The sequence below is a fragment of the Schistocerca gregaria genome, chromosome 9, assembly GCF_023897955.1.
Source record: "Schistocerca gregaria isolate iqSchGreg1 chromosome 9, iqSchGreg1.2, whole genome shotgun sequence".
Lineage (NCBI taxonomy): Eukaryota > Metazoa > Arthropoda > Insecta > Orthoptera > Acrididae > Schistocerca > Schistocerca gregaria.
The window spans coordinates 213,496,247-213,511,622 of record NC_064928.1 but is presented as its reverse complement, the minus strand read 5'-3'; the positions used below and the strand labels follow the sequence as shown (position 1 = coordinate 213,511,622).

General features: G+C 39.8%; 1 protein-coding gene across 3 annotated transcripts in view; it reads right to left on the bottom strand.

Moving 5' to 3' along the window:
- Positions 1–15,376, bottom strand: part of LOC126292215 (zinc finger matrin-type protein CG9776-like) — a 231,839-nt gene that overhangs the window by 159,784 nt on the left and 56,679 nt on the right. For all 3 annotated transcript variants that reach the window (XM_049986073.1, XM_049986072.1, XM_049986074.1), the window contains one exon: positions 9,864–10,058. In XM_049986073.1, coding sequence (XP_049842030.1) covers positions 9,864–10,058 — 195 coding nt within the window. The remainder of the gene's footprint in view (positions 1–9,863; positions 10,059–15,376) is intronic.

The window sequence follows — 15,376 nt, the reverse complement described above, 5'->3', positions numbered from 1 at the left end:
AATCGCTACAAGAGAAGATAGACGAAAAAAGATTAAAATGCACAAGCATGTGAAGAGAATGGAGGAGACAAGGGTATCTAGGGAGATATTTGAGTTGAAGATGGAAGGCAAGAGACTGAGATTATTGGTGATTGGTTAACAGAAGTGGAAGAAAGTATTTAGAAAAGAGGAGAAGACTGGGCTAAAGTAGTAACAGGGAGGTATGGTAAAACTAAAGACGATGGAAAGGCTTCTGTTCCACAACAGTCTTGCCAGAGGTGGGAAACTGTGCAAAACAGTGGTGGTGGTGGTGGTAGTGGTGGTGGTGGTGGTGGTGGTGAGTTTCAGGAATTTTCACCTGCAGGTAAAATTACTGCTAGCAGAAAGACTCTACAAGCTGTTTTACTATGACTGTTCAAACAGAAGAGTTAAAAAATTGAAATATTTGGGAGGACTAACTCAATAGAAGACTTTAAAAAACATGCTGCAAAGGAAATGACCCACAGGCTTGGAGAAAAACTCTGGTACCATAACAAATGTTAGCAACAAACAATGTCTATTTAACCACCTCAAAGTAAAACATGAAAGTATTGTGGTTAATCCATAATAGTTATATACAAGTACATACATTGAATCATACATTAGAGAAACTGTAAAAACTGGAAAGGAGAATTATAAGAAAAATGGCGAAACCACTAAAAACATGGAAAATAGAGAAACTGAGGAGACTGATATTCTTTGGCCATTTGTATAGCATTAATGATAACATATTACCTGAAGATATCAACAAAACCAATCAATTTTTTGGAAAATAATAAAATTGGATAAATAAAAAAATATACTTATCAAATGGAAACAGGAGAACACACATATAAAGGTATTTAAATTTGCAAGTTTTCAGAGCCAGTGGCTCTTCCTTCTGGCAGAGAGGTTGAAAGAGAAGGCTCACAGGTGAAGGAAAAGAACTGACAGGTTTAGGAAATGGGGAAAACACCGAAAAGCCACCCAAAACCCTGGGTCAGGGGAGACTTACAAGTTCTGGGCAACTTTTCCAAATTCTCCCAATTTCCTAAACCTCACCGGTCCTTCACCCCCTTCCTTCTCCTTCAACCCTTCTGCCATACAAAGAAGCCACTGGCCCTGAAAGCTTGCAAATGTAAATAGATCTATGTGTGTGTTCTCCTGGCACTGCTTGGTGAATAGATTTATCATCTATCCAATTACATTACATTAACTAAGCGGATGACTAAATACTTTATCAAAAGAAGATAAAGACAAACAGGATTCAAGGGATCGGTAAAGATTTACAAGGAAAGCATAGGAGATTAAGTAACAGAAAGTACTAGAAATGGACAAATTCCAAAGTACAGTATTTACTCGAATCTAAGCCGCACATGGAGGGGGGGAAAAAAACACCCGAGTCTCAAAATTCAAGGGGAGAGAAAAGTTTTAGGCTTCACCCCCAAATCAAAACAAAGTTGGTCCATTGTAATAGGTGTCTACGTCACTCTAAGCTGTGTTACTGTACTGTGTCATGCATTGTTTGTTGCATTCGGATAGTGCGTGTTTACGGCCTGTCGCCGCTCGCGGCATGTCTTGCTTTTGTGCGCGCTACCTCCACTTAAAAACAGAGAGAGAGAGAGAGAGAGAGAGAGAGAGAGAGAGAGAGAGAGAGAGAGAAAGGAATCATCTCATTATCGAAACAATTGGTTGTTACTTACACTGCTGCTTTCTTTGATAATGATCAACAAGAACCAAAAATAGACAGCGTATTATAGAACATGTTCTGAATGAGAGTTAGGTCAAAATTTTTCTCCATTTTAAAATCTTTGCGGCCGCTTCTTTAGTACATCAAATTCTGCACAGAAATTAGAGTCATCTTAGATTTAAAAATATAGTCAGTTGCCGTGCTTCATTTCTGACTGTATCACTATTAGACATAAGAATAATACGAATATAAACATGACACGATATGTATATTCTTCCGCGTTTGCTGTTGCCTCACTCTAGTTTCGTATTTTATTAGGCAGGCAGGATTTACATGAGATAGCAGCAAACACGAAAGAATACATGGCAAAATGTTTATATTCGTATTATTCTTATGGTGAAGAGAATACTGCATGTGATTCACATTTCATCAGGTTCCTATTAGCAACCATCTGTTCTCACAGGTAGGAAAAAATTCAGAACGTAGAGTTGGCCATATTGACAAACATCCCAAACAGTCTTGCCAGTTGGATTTTCGTAGTACATTGAAATTCTGCTACATTCGAAGATGAACAATACGGAATTTGTATTTACTTCGTTGGATAATGTATGAAAATCCAGTAGTCAAAACTTGGGGCGGAGAAAAAGGCTCGTCTTCTACCTTTTTTTTTAAATTTATTTACTGAGGCAGAGGTTTTGGCGTCAGTATTTATCTTTGTGCCTGCAAAGAATGCCTGTGTAGCGCTACATATATTCGCCAGCATTAGTTAGTTGTGGCGGCACCTACCAACATTTTTCAGAACTTCCATTTACTTTACACTCGATTCTAAGCCGCAGGCAATTTTTTAGATTACGAAAACCAGAAAAAAAGTGCGGCTTAGATTTGAGTAAATACGGTAAAGGATTAAACATGTGCCACACCACAAACACAAGCCAGTAGAGGGAGTATGATGCTATGGGGGATACATACTTGGCCTTCCATTGGACCTCGAAGGCGCCACAATAGTTGTCAACAATGTGAGTACTACAGTGGACCATGTGCACCCCTTTGTGCATGATGTCTTTTGATTTCTTACCCACCAAAGACACCTGGGGTGCTACTGGTGCTACATGCCTAAAAAAAATCTACCAATGACTTGTCAAATCCAAGAAAAAAAGCTCGTCTTCCACCTTTTTTAGTTTATTTACTGACACAGAGGTTTTGGCGCCAGTATTTATCTTTGTGCCTACAAAGCATGCCTGTGTAGCGCTACATATATTAGACAGCAGAAGTTAGTTGTGGCGGCACCTACCAACATTTTTCAGAACTTCCGCTTACTTTGCACTCGATTCTAAGCCGCAGGCGATTTATTGTATCAAAAGTCTTTTTGCAGTCAGTGAGAGAAAGAAAACAACAATAATACAGTGCCAAATAGCTGTCATTAAGTTTGCTATTCTGATCCAGGCATAGGGGGTACTCTAGTATATTAAATCATTTGTTCAGATTGGGAACATGCATGTCTAAATTGATTTCCTACTGCTTCAAAACTTTCACTTTGTCTCCCAACCACCGCCTCTTTTTGGTGAACAATAAAACTTTGATAAATATTGTCTCTAATTCTTTTGTTTGATGCAGTACCTCTCTCTTGTTACAAGGAAATGTCTCCAACTCAGCCTCATATTTTAAGGAGAATAAAGTACATTTGCAAGACATCAGCCCCAGCAACTGATCCTATCCGACAATCTGCGTCATTATTCTGATAGTACCCAGTTATGACCTTCTGAATAAAGAGCTTTCAAATTTTATGCGCTTCAGTTGTTTGTCACTTCCTCCAACCCACTGCAGCCCCGTAATGACCATGCACGAAGTACTGTAAAGCGGAGTGACAGCCTATTCGCAGGAGGGGAAGTTGGACATCAAACATGTTAGCAAATCTTGTATGAGAAAATTTTACTAAATGTGAAAATTAGGTATGTAAAGAGAGTACCGTGGATTACTTATCTATCAACCTCACAAACATAAACGTTCAATACTATTTAACAATAGTCTTGTATTGATATTCTGCAGCTATACACACACTTCAATTGCAAAATGAGAAAAACTTATGCTTTAATCATGACAATTATGTTGAACAGTGGACCTCCTGCACATGTAAGTCACTTCAACACTGTCAGCTTTAAAATCCAAAGGCAGTAATGCACAACACTAAAAATAATAATGAAATAATACTCCAGTACTTCTTTAATGATATGTTCATTCATCTACACTGCATTTGTGAATTGCAACTTAAAAATGCTCGAAGCAAAGGGACCTCTGGCATATGCTACAGATTAGAAACCACACACTTTGACATAATGAACAAAGCTCTTGCTCACTCCACTGCACGGTACTGCATGCTTGGCATTATGGGGCTGCAGTGGGATGTAGCCAGTGACAAAAAAGCAATGCACACGAAATTTAAATGCTGTATATCAGGAAAATCATAAGCGAATATTATCAGAATTATGGTCCAAATTTTAGTGTGGGATCAATTGCTGGAGCTAAGGACTTGCAAGTGTGCTTTCTTCTACTTAAAATATGAGGTCAAGATGATAATGTTTCCTTGTAGATGCATCCAGTATCTCAGCTCTCTAGTTTTACTGACGGCACTGTGTGTCGAGGATGTATGAGGAATGTGGATTTTTAAGAATTAACAGAATATATTTTTTAAATAGCTTTCTGCGTGGAAACATGCAACACAAAGCGCTCTTTTCATGTTCTCCCAAATGTATCCAGCATTCATATAGAAGCCTCACAATCCATGTCCACTGCAGAGAAATACACAGGAAATCATTTTAACAATGTAGATGATATAGGCAAATTTTTTCATTCAGTATCTTTTTTTTCCAGTAGTGATTAAAGCGGTTTTTTTTCCCCCACATTTGTAGATGCTTGAGTCGTCAATATTTTGTGTGGATGTTATAAGTTCACAAAACACGCCCATTATAGCACCAGCTATGCTACTGTAACACTGATTCTTTTTAACATGTGTTGAAAAAGTTTATTCAGGTGCTTCTGGTTCAAAATCAGCATCAATGTCAATATGGATGGGGTCAAGACTACATGTAACTGTTACCACTAGTTAAGTCTACAGAGATCACAGGAATATTTTGCAGTGATACTTCGAAGGGGCGCTATAAACTCTTCTTGAAATTGGAGTAATTCTTCATTTCCTTATAAGTACATAACAGTAAGGAAATTTGCTTTGCAGGAACAGATAAGAACTGTTTTGAATGATCTTAAGTGCCACTGACAACGCAGGCTACAAACATTTCAGGTTTCATAAATCGTGTCATTAAATTTTTCGATTTCAGAATGAGGGTAGTGCCTAGAAATTGAGTGAACAGAACTGATCTGAAAGTTTATCACCCCAAACCAGATTGTTGGCAACTATGTGACCTGTTTGGACATGTTGCATTTATATCTATGTTTCTGTCTCACTCCCTTGAAGAATTTCTTGATAGGCTGAGGGACTCTTCAAGTCTTTCAGTATTCCCCCGAGTCTTTTAGAGCTCTTTGAGAGACTTCCCTGACTTCTCTGTGAAAATTATAGGTCTATGCAAAATTAAAGAATTTTATAAAAATGGAATGTAGTCGAATTAAGTCGGGTGATGCTGAGGGAATTAGATTAGGAAATGAGACACTTAAAGTAGTAAAGAAGTTTTGCTATTTGGAGAGCAAAATAACTGATGATGGTCGAAGTAGAGAGGATATAAAATGTAGACTGGCAATGGCAAGGAAAGCATTTCTGAAGAAGAGTAATTTGTTAACATCGAGTATAGATTTAAGTGTCAGGAAGTCATTTCTCAAAAGTATTTGTATGGAGTGTAGCCACATATGGAAGTGAAACATGAACGATAAATAGTTTGGACAAGAAGAGAATAGAAGCTTTCAAAATGTGGTGCTACAGAAGAATGCTGAAGATTAGATGGGTAGATCACATAACTAATGAGGTATTGAATAGGATTGGGGAGAAGAGAAGTTTGTGGCACAACGTGACTACAAGAAGGGATCGGTTGGTAGGACATGTTCTGAGGCATCAAGGGATTACCAATTTATTATTGGAGGGCAGCGTGGAGGGTAAAAATCGTAGAGGGAGACCAAGAGATGAATACACTAAAGAAGGATGTAAGTTGCAGTAGGTACTGGGAGGAGATGAAGCTTGCACAGGATAGAGTAGCATGGAGAGCTGCATTGAACCAGTCTCAGGACTGAAGACCACAAAAACAACAAGACAATTTATGCACCTGGTGTCCTTCAGTAGCTACAACCTTTTACAATTTTGTGTGTAAGAAATGGATTCAATGGTTTTAAAAATTCAGGTTCTTTTGATGTGATCCCCTAATGGAGTCAGTTTTTGACATTGTTAAAAACATGTGAAGTGCTCTTAAGAAAGGCCATGCTGCTTGGACTGAAAGAAGTGTTTATCAGAAAGTGTGATGACAAGTGAACATTATGGATGGGGAAGGAAGACAAGCTATAGAAGTCCCTCCCATTTCTACTTCACCTGTTTTGCAACATGCAGTTTGGCATTGTCTTTATTTGTAATGGCTCAGTCATGTGTCTCAACGTACTGTAAGCCTTTGTCTTTCTGTTCACCCTTCAAACTGTGTAATTGTTTTTTTTTTTAAGTGTTTAGCGTTCACCGTTTGACCCAGTTGTGACTGCTCACGATACACCACAGTGACCAGGATGCATTCTGGCACTCGCCTCAAACTTGTTGTCTTTGAAGTGCTGAAACCAAGCTTTGCAGTTTGTTTACGGCACAGCACATACTCCATATGCTTCCACTAGCAAACAGTGATTTTCTGCAACAGATTTCTTGAAATGAAAGCAAATGCTATTTTGTAGGTATAAATCCAACATGGTCAAGACACTAAATATGCATGTTCTTATCATCCCACTCAAATGCCACACACACATCTGAAAGCCCAATTTTTTTTTAATTTTGTAGATCTCATGTCATTATCTGCTGTGCTGCACTGGTACAACCACTGCTCTCTCTTTGTCAGCAGACTTAATTCAAGCTTCCAACCCAAAATGACATCTTCATTGTACTTATAGGTCCTATATTATTTGCAATTGATTTTGGTGTTACACTATATTTTAGCCTCCTCTGTAACACAAGGGTTATAATGTGGATACCACGTAATGATCACCACCATCATCGTCGTCATATATCTCATACTGGATACAAAAAAAATTGATGTCCACTATCGTCAGCTTTATTTCCTGCTTATAGTGGAACTGGCAGCAGCATGTAACCTGGTTACGTGATGTGCTGCTGGCATTCGCGCAAGCAGGAAAGATCATCATAGTGAACGTCAATTTTTTGTACCCTTATGAGATCTACAATGATGATTACTCAGTATCAAGACTATCACTAGACATCACAGAATGACCTGAAAATGGTGTAATGTGACACCAAAATCAATCTCAAATAAAATAAGACTTATAAATAAAGCAGAAGACACCATCCTGTTTACTCATGCTTCACAAACATTCACAACTGCACAAGTGGAACACAAGAAATGGTTATAAAGCTTCATTTAACTGAAGTTCTGTACATTATCTGACATTGCGTTGTAAAATTCACTCACATTCTACCACAGTTGTAAAATCGGTGTCTTGTGGTTTAGTCCTTTGGGCGATGCAGATGTGCTCGCTTAATGACGAGGCAAGTGCTCCACCATTAATGGCTAATGCATCTATCTCCGCTAAATAGCTGCTGTTTGGGCTTCTACCTAGGACGCGGTTACCCGATTGGCCTGCCTCGTCTGGTGCCAAATATTTCTGGAGAGCTTCCTGAAATGTTTCCTCCTGCCACAATACGACATGTCAATGCCAAGACAAATACTACTGTATTAGGTTGGTGCACAAGTTTGTAGTGTTTTTCCATAATTTAATAAACACAACAGATACACATAACAGAGACTTTGGTCATCAATAATATTTTTTCCTTCAATATTTACAACAGTCTGCCAATGCTGGGGAAACTTTCTGATTCCGCGACTGTAGAAATCACGTGGTTTTGAGGTAAAGAACTCACTGAGCCACGGGTGGAGTGCATTTTCGTGCCGAAAAGAAGTTCTTTGAAGGTTGTTTGTTTGAGAGCAGAAAAGGTAAACATCTGAGGGCATAAGACCACGTGAATAAGGTCAGTGTGCAAATGCTTCCCGATCCCACTCCTGTACAGTGTTTTTTGTCAGTCTCGCAGAATGCAATACTTACTGTGGAGTAGCCTAATTCCACACAATCTTCCTGGTCACTGTCACTAGACTGCATCAGCAAGACATCTCAGCTATTGACAATAGATGTCGGCAATGATCGTTAAGTACCAGGAACCGATTTGTAGTACACTACACCATCGCTGTTCCATCAGATAACATTATCTTTTGTGAATGACTGCAGGTCTTTGTATGGGATGTTGCTGCTTTGGGCTCAACAGCTCCTCTCTTTTCGTGTTAGCATAAAGACACCATTTTTCGTCACCAGTAATGATACAGGAGGTAATGATCAGTGTTATTCATGAGCCAACTGATGAAGAGGAAGCAGAGATGCATATATGGAGAACTACTGATTTTTTGTGATTTTGGCTTAGAGCATGTGGTATCCAGACAACTGATGCTTTAATCTTCCTCACTGCATGCAAATTTAGCTGGATGGTGGAAAGATCACAGTTTGATACATTCGCCAGTTCTAAAGTACACTAACATGAATCTTAGTTGATTCATGCTTTAAACAATATTCATGAAAACCTGAATGTCTTCCTAGACATAGAGGCACTAATATCAAAATGATGTTCCTAAAAGGCTAAAAACATTTTCTTGATGTGCTCTGCCCAATGGCATTATCCTCATAAATGGTGCAATTGTTTCTATAGGCCTCCACCGCTGTCACTCTTCTATCAAACTAGAACAGAATAATAAGTTGAAAATTTTCCTATTTATCCACTTGGCAATCCATTTCCTAACATTCATAGCTAGACTCATCAACAGTCCAATGTCGGTGTTGATGGGTCCAGGTGAGGCTAAAGCTTTGTGTTGCCATCACGGGTACACGAGTGGGCCCTCGGCTCCAAAAGCTCATATCGATGATGTTTCGTTGAATGGTTCGCACGCTGACAATTGTTGATGGCCCAGCATTGAAATCTGCAGCAATTTGCAGGATTGCACTTCTGTCACATTAAAAGATTCTTTTCAGTCATCGTTGGTCCCACTCTTGCAGGACCTCAGCATCTTTTTCCGGTCATGGCAACGTCGGAGATTTGACATTTTCCCAGATTCCTGATATTCACGGTACGAGCATGAAATGGTCATACGAGAAAATCCCCATTTCATCACTACCTCGGAGATGCTGTATCCCACTGCTTGTGTACCGACTATAACACCACGTTCAAACTCACTGAAATCTTGATAAGCTGCCACTGTAGCAGAAGTGACCGATCTAACTACTGCACAAGACGTGTCGTCTTATATATGCATTGCTGACCAGAGAGCCGTATTCTGCCTTTTCCATATCTCTGTATTTGAACACACATGCCTATACCAGGTTCTTTGGTGCACCAGTGTATGTCTCTTGCTGAAACACAGGACTACAGTGTTAAACCTGCTTACATAGGTGTCCTACGTCTGCTGCTTTCAGAGTCTGTAGACAAATTATCACTTACTTATACATCAAACAATGTGTCCTCACTGACACTGTTTGTAACTATCTCCATAACTTCTTGCTTGGTGCCATTGGAAGGCCTAAACATTTACTACACAGAATAAAGCTGTGACACTAATCCTTACAAACAGTAAGACGTAAAGCGAAGTCAAATGTAACAAAACGAGATCACAACAGACAAAATATTCCAACAGAATCAAGTGACCAGAGCTGTGAAAAGCTACTGATATAATGGACAGAAATTCTGACATTTGCTTAAACCTGTCAACAGCACACAGTTACTTGAGTGGCAGTGCGTCAATATTAGTCATCAGCATTCAGGGGTCAGCAAGGAGGCCCGAGTTAACTCACTGATAATGCTGAAGGAAAACGCCAAAGCCGCACTTAAACTTGCCACTAGCACATCGAGAGTGGCGGAGCGACACGAGATAACTCGTAAACAGTACTCAAAGGTTTAACAATTAGTGCTACAACTCTAGAAGCCACTCACCTCCTGTACCTGTCAGGTGAATTACTGCGTTCTCTCTTCCTGACGGGCGGTGGTGACAACCTCGGTTCTCTACTCTTGTGACGTCTTTCACGTGGGGAGTCGTCCCTAACCCTCCTCGGCACGTGTACGTCTTTCCTAAATCTTCCTTCTTCCTCAGCTGGTGGCATTCTCTGCTTTCCTCGTGCGTGTTCGTACCTGTGTAACACGAGTCCTAAGTAACAATTGGAGCACTGCTGAAATGAGGGGGCCTAGGGGCAGTAAAAATCATCATAATTATGTAACAAAGCACAACAATAAAATAGATATCTAAACCAATTAAACAATGATTAAATACAGGGTGATTCAGCTTTATAAAGGATTTAGAAACTGCCCTCAATTTTATAGCAAAATATATCGATTTGATGGCACATTTGCTGATACTTGTCTAGTACATCGACTGACTTCCCTTATAGCATGAGTAGTGTTATTTTGTAAATCCACCAGCATTCTCACAATATTGCAGTACACCTTGTCCTTAAGTCAGGTCTGCTGAGTGTGAGGGCCACAGATTTTCAGAAATTAATCGACCGACAATGAACTCGTGGAGCGTCGTCAGTGTTTCATTGGAGATGTGACACTTTACCACCATCTTGTTGCAAACAGCAATAACATTCATTCATTTCAGGCATGGTTATAAATTAATTTACAAAATTCATTCATGGCAGGTATGCTATATCTTGTGATAAAGTGATAACATGAGAATTCTGCACTGTGCACTGAACTGGTACATCAGTGTGTATTTGAATGCCAACTTAATATAGGTTTCCAGTACAGGAAGTCAAGGTAAATGTTAAATGAAACATATGCATTGGAACTCTGTGTAAATTTATTGTGCACGAGGGCAAACCGAATGAAAATGAATCAAAATAAACTACCGTGGTTCAGAATAGTCCTCTGGTGCATACAAACAGCTTTGCCATCAATGCGTGCCATATGTTGCCAAAACACCCTGAGGACATTCACCCTGTTTGCAAAGTGCCTCCCACACAATGGTTTCATAAGGTCGAAATCGCATGGACTGAGGTCTGGTGAGTAGGCCAGGTGAGGGAGGATCCATCTTTTACCATGGTCGACCTGACACTGAATGTCTCATGCACTGGTAGTGAGGCATCCTCGTATTTGGTCGCAATCTGTAGATTGATTTTGTTAATGTTTGGCATGGGTTTTCAAACATATTTACTGCGGTTACGGTAATGCCACACAATACCACGGTACATCATAGTTGTCATGACTACTGGAATGACCCTCACATGATGACAGTATAAACAACTAAAATACCAGTTATGTTAAAAATATTGGTCCAACAATTCGCTGCCTAAATATGGCACACCACACTCCAATTTTTGTGGGTGGTGTCTCAAGCAATGTGTGAATATTACTGGCAGCCAGTCTTCTGGCTGTTAACGTATCCATTTAAGTGGAAAACACTTCTTCACAGAAAAAAACTGCAATTCAAGTTATTATCCACTCTCTGTTAGGAGTGAATCTCTTGAACCTTGACAACAGGTGACATGCTTTTCTGAAGGCAATGGGTGCAGGTCCCAAACTACTTGAACTTGGTATGGTCACAACCTCTGACATTTTCTGGCTCTGTGGCAGGTTGAATAAAATGCTCCAAGCTGTTGGAAAGTCAATACAATGATTTACCAGGAGATTGCAGCAGTTAGTTGAAAATGTATTATGTATCGATACCGTCCCACAGGCGTCGCAAAGTTGGCAAATGGAATTGCAAGTATCCATTAGACATCGATAGTGTTCACGCAGGATCTGGTGAACCCAATAGTACACGCCCACTGAGCCATGCCTCCAGCAAGCTCTGGGCTATGAGCACCTTCTGCTGCTGCAATATAGGACAGCTGGTGGCAGCATCTTAACCAACACACACTTGGAGCCTCTTCCCTATGATACCACTGTTCGTGTTTAGTGCAGTATCACTCTTATTGACAATGTGATAGTCAGACTTACTTTTTGCCACATTATTTGTAATGGGTCTTCATTCACTTGAAGAAATACAAGTCAAGTAAATCTTCTGTTTGCTGTGTTAACTTGTTCACTGATCATCCATGTTCCTGTCCTGCTTTCCTACAATAGTTGCTGCACCATTCCGTAGCCCATCTCTCCTTACCATTGCGTCTGAACACGCCCAGTAAATTCTGGTGTTAACACACGAGGCTGGTGGATTCGACCTTCCATTAACAGTTCCCATTTCATGAAAATCTTTCACTATGTCATAAACTGGTGTTTTCCCTGGAATAGGAACATTAGGGAACTTCTCTTGGAACAACTCAACATGCTGCAAAGTAAGCTTTCAATTACACAAACCTCTGCACTCCTGTGAGCATTGTGGAGCTGCCACCTACAGTTGTGACAGTGTAAGAAGAGCTGCGGCAGCTCACAACACAGAATTGAGAGCTTTTTTTGGTAGGGACAACGCAAAATGTTATTTTGGATGGAGAGTCATTTTCAGATGTAGAAGTAACTTCGGGTGTGTCCCACAGAAGTGTGTTGGAACCCTTGTTGTTCACGTTATATATTAGTGACCTTGAAGACAATATAATCAGTTTTTTTGCAGATGAAACAGTTGTCTATAATGGAGTATTATCTGAATGAAGCTGCATAAATATTCAAATTAATGATGATGTAAATAAAACAGAAAGAAACTTCCACATGGGAAAAATATATTAAAAACAAAGATTCCAAGACTTACCAAGCGGCAAAGCGCCGGCAGACAGGCACATGAACAAAACACACAAACACACACACAGAATTACGAGCTTTCGCAACTGGCAGATGCTTCGTCAGGAAGGAAGGAAGGAGAGGGAAAAATGAAAGGATGTGGGTTTTAAGGGAGAGGGTAAGGAGTCATTCCAATCCCGGGAGCGGAAAGACTTCCCTTAGGGGAAAAAAAGGACAGGTGTACACTCGCGCACACACACACACACACGCACACACACACACACACACACACACACACACACACACACACACACACACACACATATCCATCCGCACATACACAGACCTGTGTCTGTGTATGTGCGGATGGATATGTGTGTGTGTGTGTGTGTGTGCGCGAGTGTACACCTGTCCTTTTTTTCCCCTCAGGGAAGTCTTTCCGCTCCCGGGATTGGAATGACTCCTTACCCTCTCCCTTAAAACCCACATCCTTTCATTTTTCCCTCTCCTTCCTTCCTTCCTGGCAAAGCAACTGCCAGTTGCGAAAGCTCGTAATTCTGTGTGTGTGTTTGTGTGTTTTGTTCATGTGCCTGTCTGCCGGCGCTTTGCCGCTTGGTAAGTCTTGGAATCTTTGTTTTTAATGCATAAATATTCAGTCAGATCTAGATAAGATTGCTCTAAATGTTCAGGAATGTAAAATTTTGTATGTCACAAAATGAAAACATGTATTATCCAACGACTATAATACCAACGAGTATCTGGTCGAATAGACCAACTTGTATAAATACCTGGATGTAACACTCTGTAGCGATATGATATGGAATGATCACATAGGTTCAGTTGTGGAAAAGGCGGGTGGTATATTCAGCTTATTGGTACAATACTGGGAAAGTGCAATCAGTCTACAAAGGAGATTGCTTACAAATCACTTGTTTGACCAGTTCTAGAATACTGCTGAAGTCTGTGGGACCTGTACCAGATAGAACTAACGGGGGATACTGAACATATACATAGAAGGACAGCACATATGGTCACAGGTTTGTTCAATCCGTGGGGGAGTATTAGAGAGATGCTGAAGGAACAGAATTGGAAGACTCTTGAAGACAGACGTAAACTATCCTGAGAAAGTCTATTAACAATGTTTTAAGAACTGGCTTTATAATGATGGCTCTCGGAATATACTACAAGCCCCTGCATATCGCTCACATAGGGATTGTGAGGATAAGATTAAAATAATTACTGCACGTACAGAGGCAGTCACACAATCATTCTTTCCACACTCCACACAAGAATGAAAGAGAACGTAACCATAATAACTGATATAATGGGACATACCCTCTGCCATACAGCTCACTAAGGTTTGCACAGTATAGATGTAGATGTGAATGTTACCAGTTTTTAACTGCGAAGTGCAAATGGCTGCAGGTGAAAACAATAGCTGTCAATAGACAATAGCAACTCATCGCCATGGAGACGTTTACAAAATCGTGTTATATTATTGGTCGAGATAGGCTTGTGAAGCAGCTACACCCAGCCCACCGCAACTGTCAGGGATCTGCTTACGCAGACTCAACTGCGGCACTAGCAATGTGTAAAGGGTGACGGAATGCTGCATTACTACACAATGTTTCAATAGTTCAATACTATGAACAGCAATCTAACAACTGACAACACACAAAAAAATCATTTTTATTACTTTTAAAATGAACTGCGTAAATATTTATGGTTCTAGCTTGCCCGAATCGCCCTGTAATATGGCAAGCTGCAACTTACCTTTCACAATATATAACACAATATAATATTAAATTATATTCTGTTTGCCCCCCAAAAGAACACTACTGCTTGATAAAACATACCAGTATACACAATAAATACATTTTATAAGAAAAATCATCATAAGTAAATCATCCTAGTTCTAAGGAACTATAATGCCCTTTTAAAACTCATGCAATTCAATAAAAACACTTGTATTAAAATGTAATTCTCACATTGTCAAACAAATTCCAGGAAAAAGTATACCCAAAAGAAGGAAAGAGGGAAGAAAAAGTTACTTAACTCTAGTATTTCCAGACCTATTGCACTCGAGAAGACTTCCATATACTATAAAGTTAGGAACACGCATTTAATAAGCTCACTTGGCAAAATACCCACCACTCCTTAAAAGAAGATGGTCACTTTGGAGTTCTGTAGATTGTAACATCTCCTCTTTTGTTATTATTACAGACCTAAAATATTTGCAATTTGTGATAAAAACAAATTCTACCTCAGGTTTGAGCCCACAAAGCGGCTTACCAGCAATCGTTTTTCCAGTGAACAGTAAATGAATCGAACAGGAAAAGGGGGAAGCCTGCAGAGTATAAATGTAAATGGGATGCAGAACATGCAAAAATGTAGAATTACCTAGTAATACCTATTTCACAGCAAATTGTATCCAGACAAATTACAGGGTGATGCACAAAATGCGTCACCATTTGTTTCATACATAATTTATGAGTCACACTAGCTACCCCGTAGAGCATCTCAACAGCAGTAGCAGTAGAGCTTGGAGAAACAAGAGTTACGAAATGACACATAATTGATGATACTGTCACTAGGAGACTGGTGTTTACAACATGGCCAATAATGGATGACTAACAATACAGCTGTGATTGGCAGTTGGTGGGCTTAAGTCTGTTTGTTCACGGGGGAATACTGAAGTGGTACGAGTTGCTCTACAGAAAAGGTGCAGAACAGCAGTAGTGCGGCAGGGCATGTCCAGACACTCCATTCAACAGATTCTTAAAAGTCATCTCTGGATA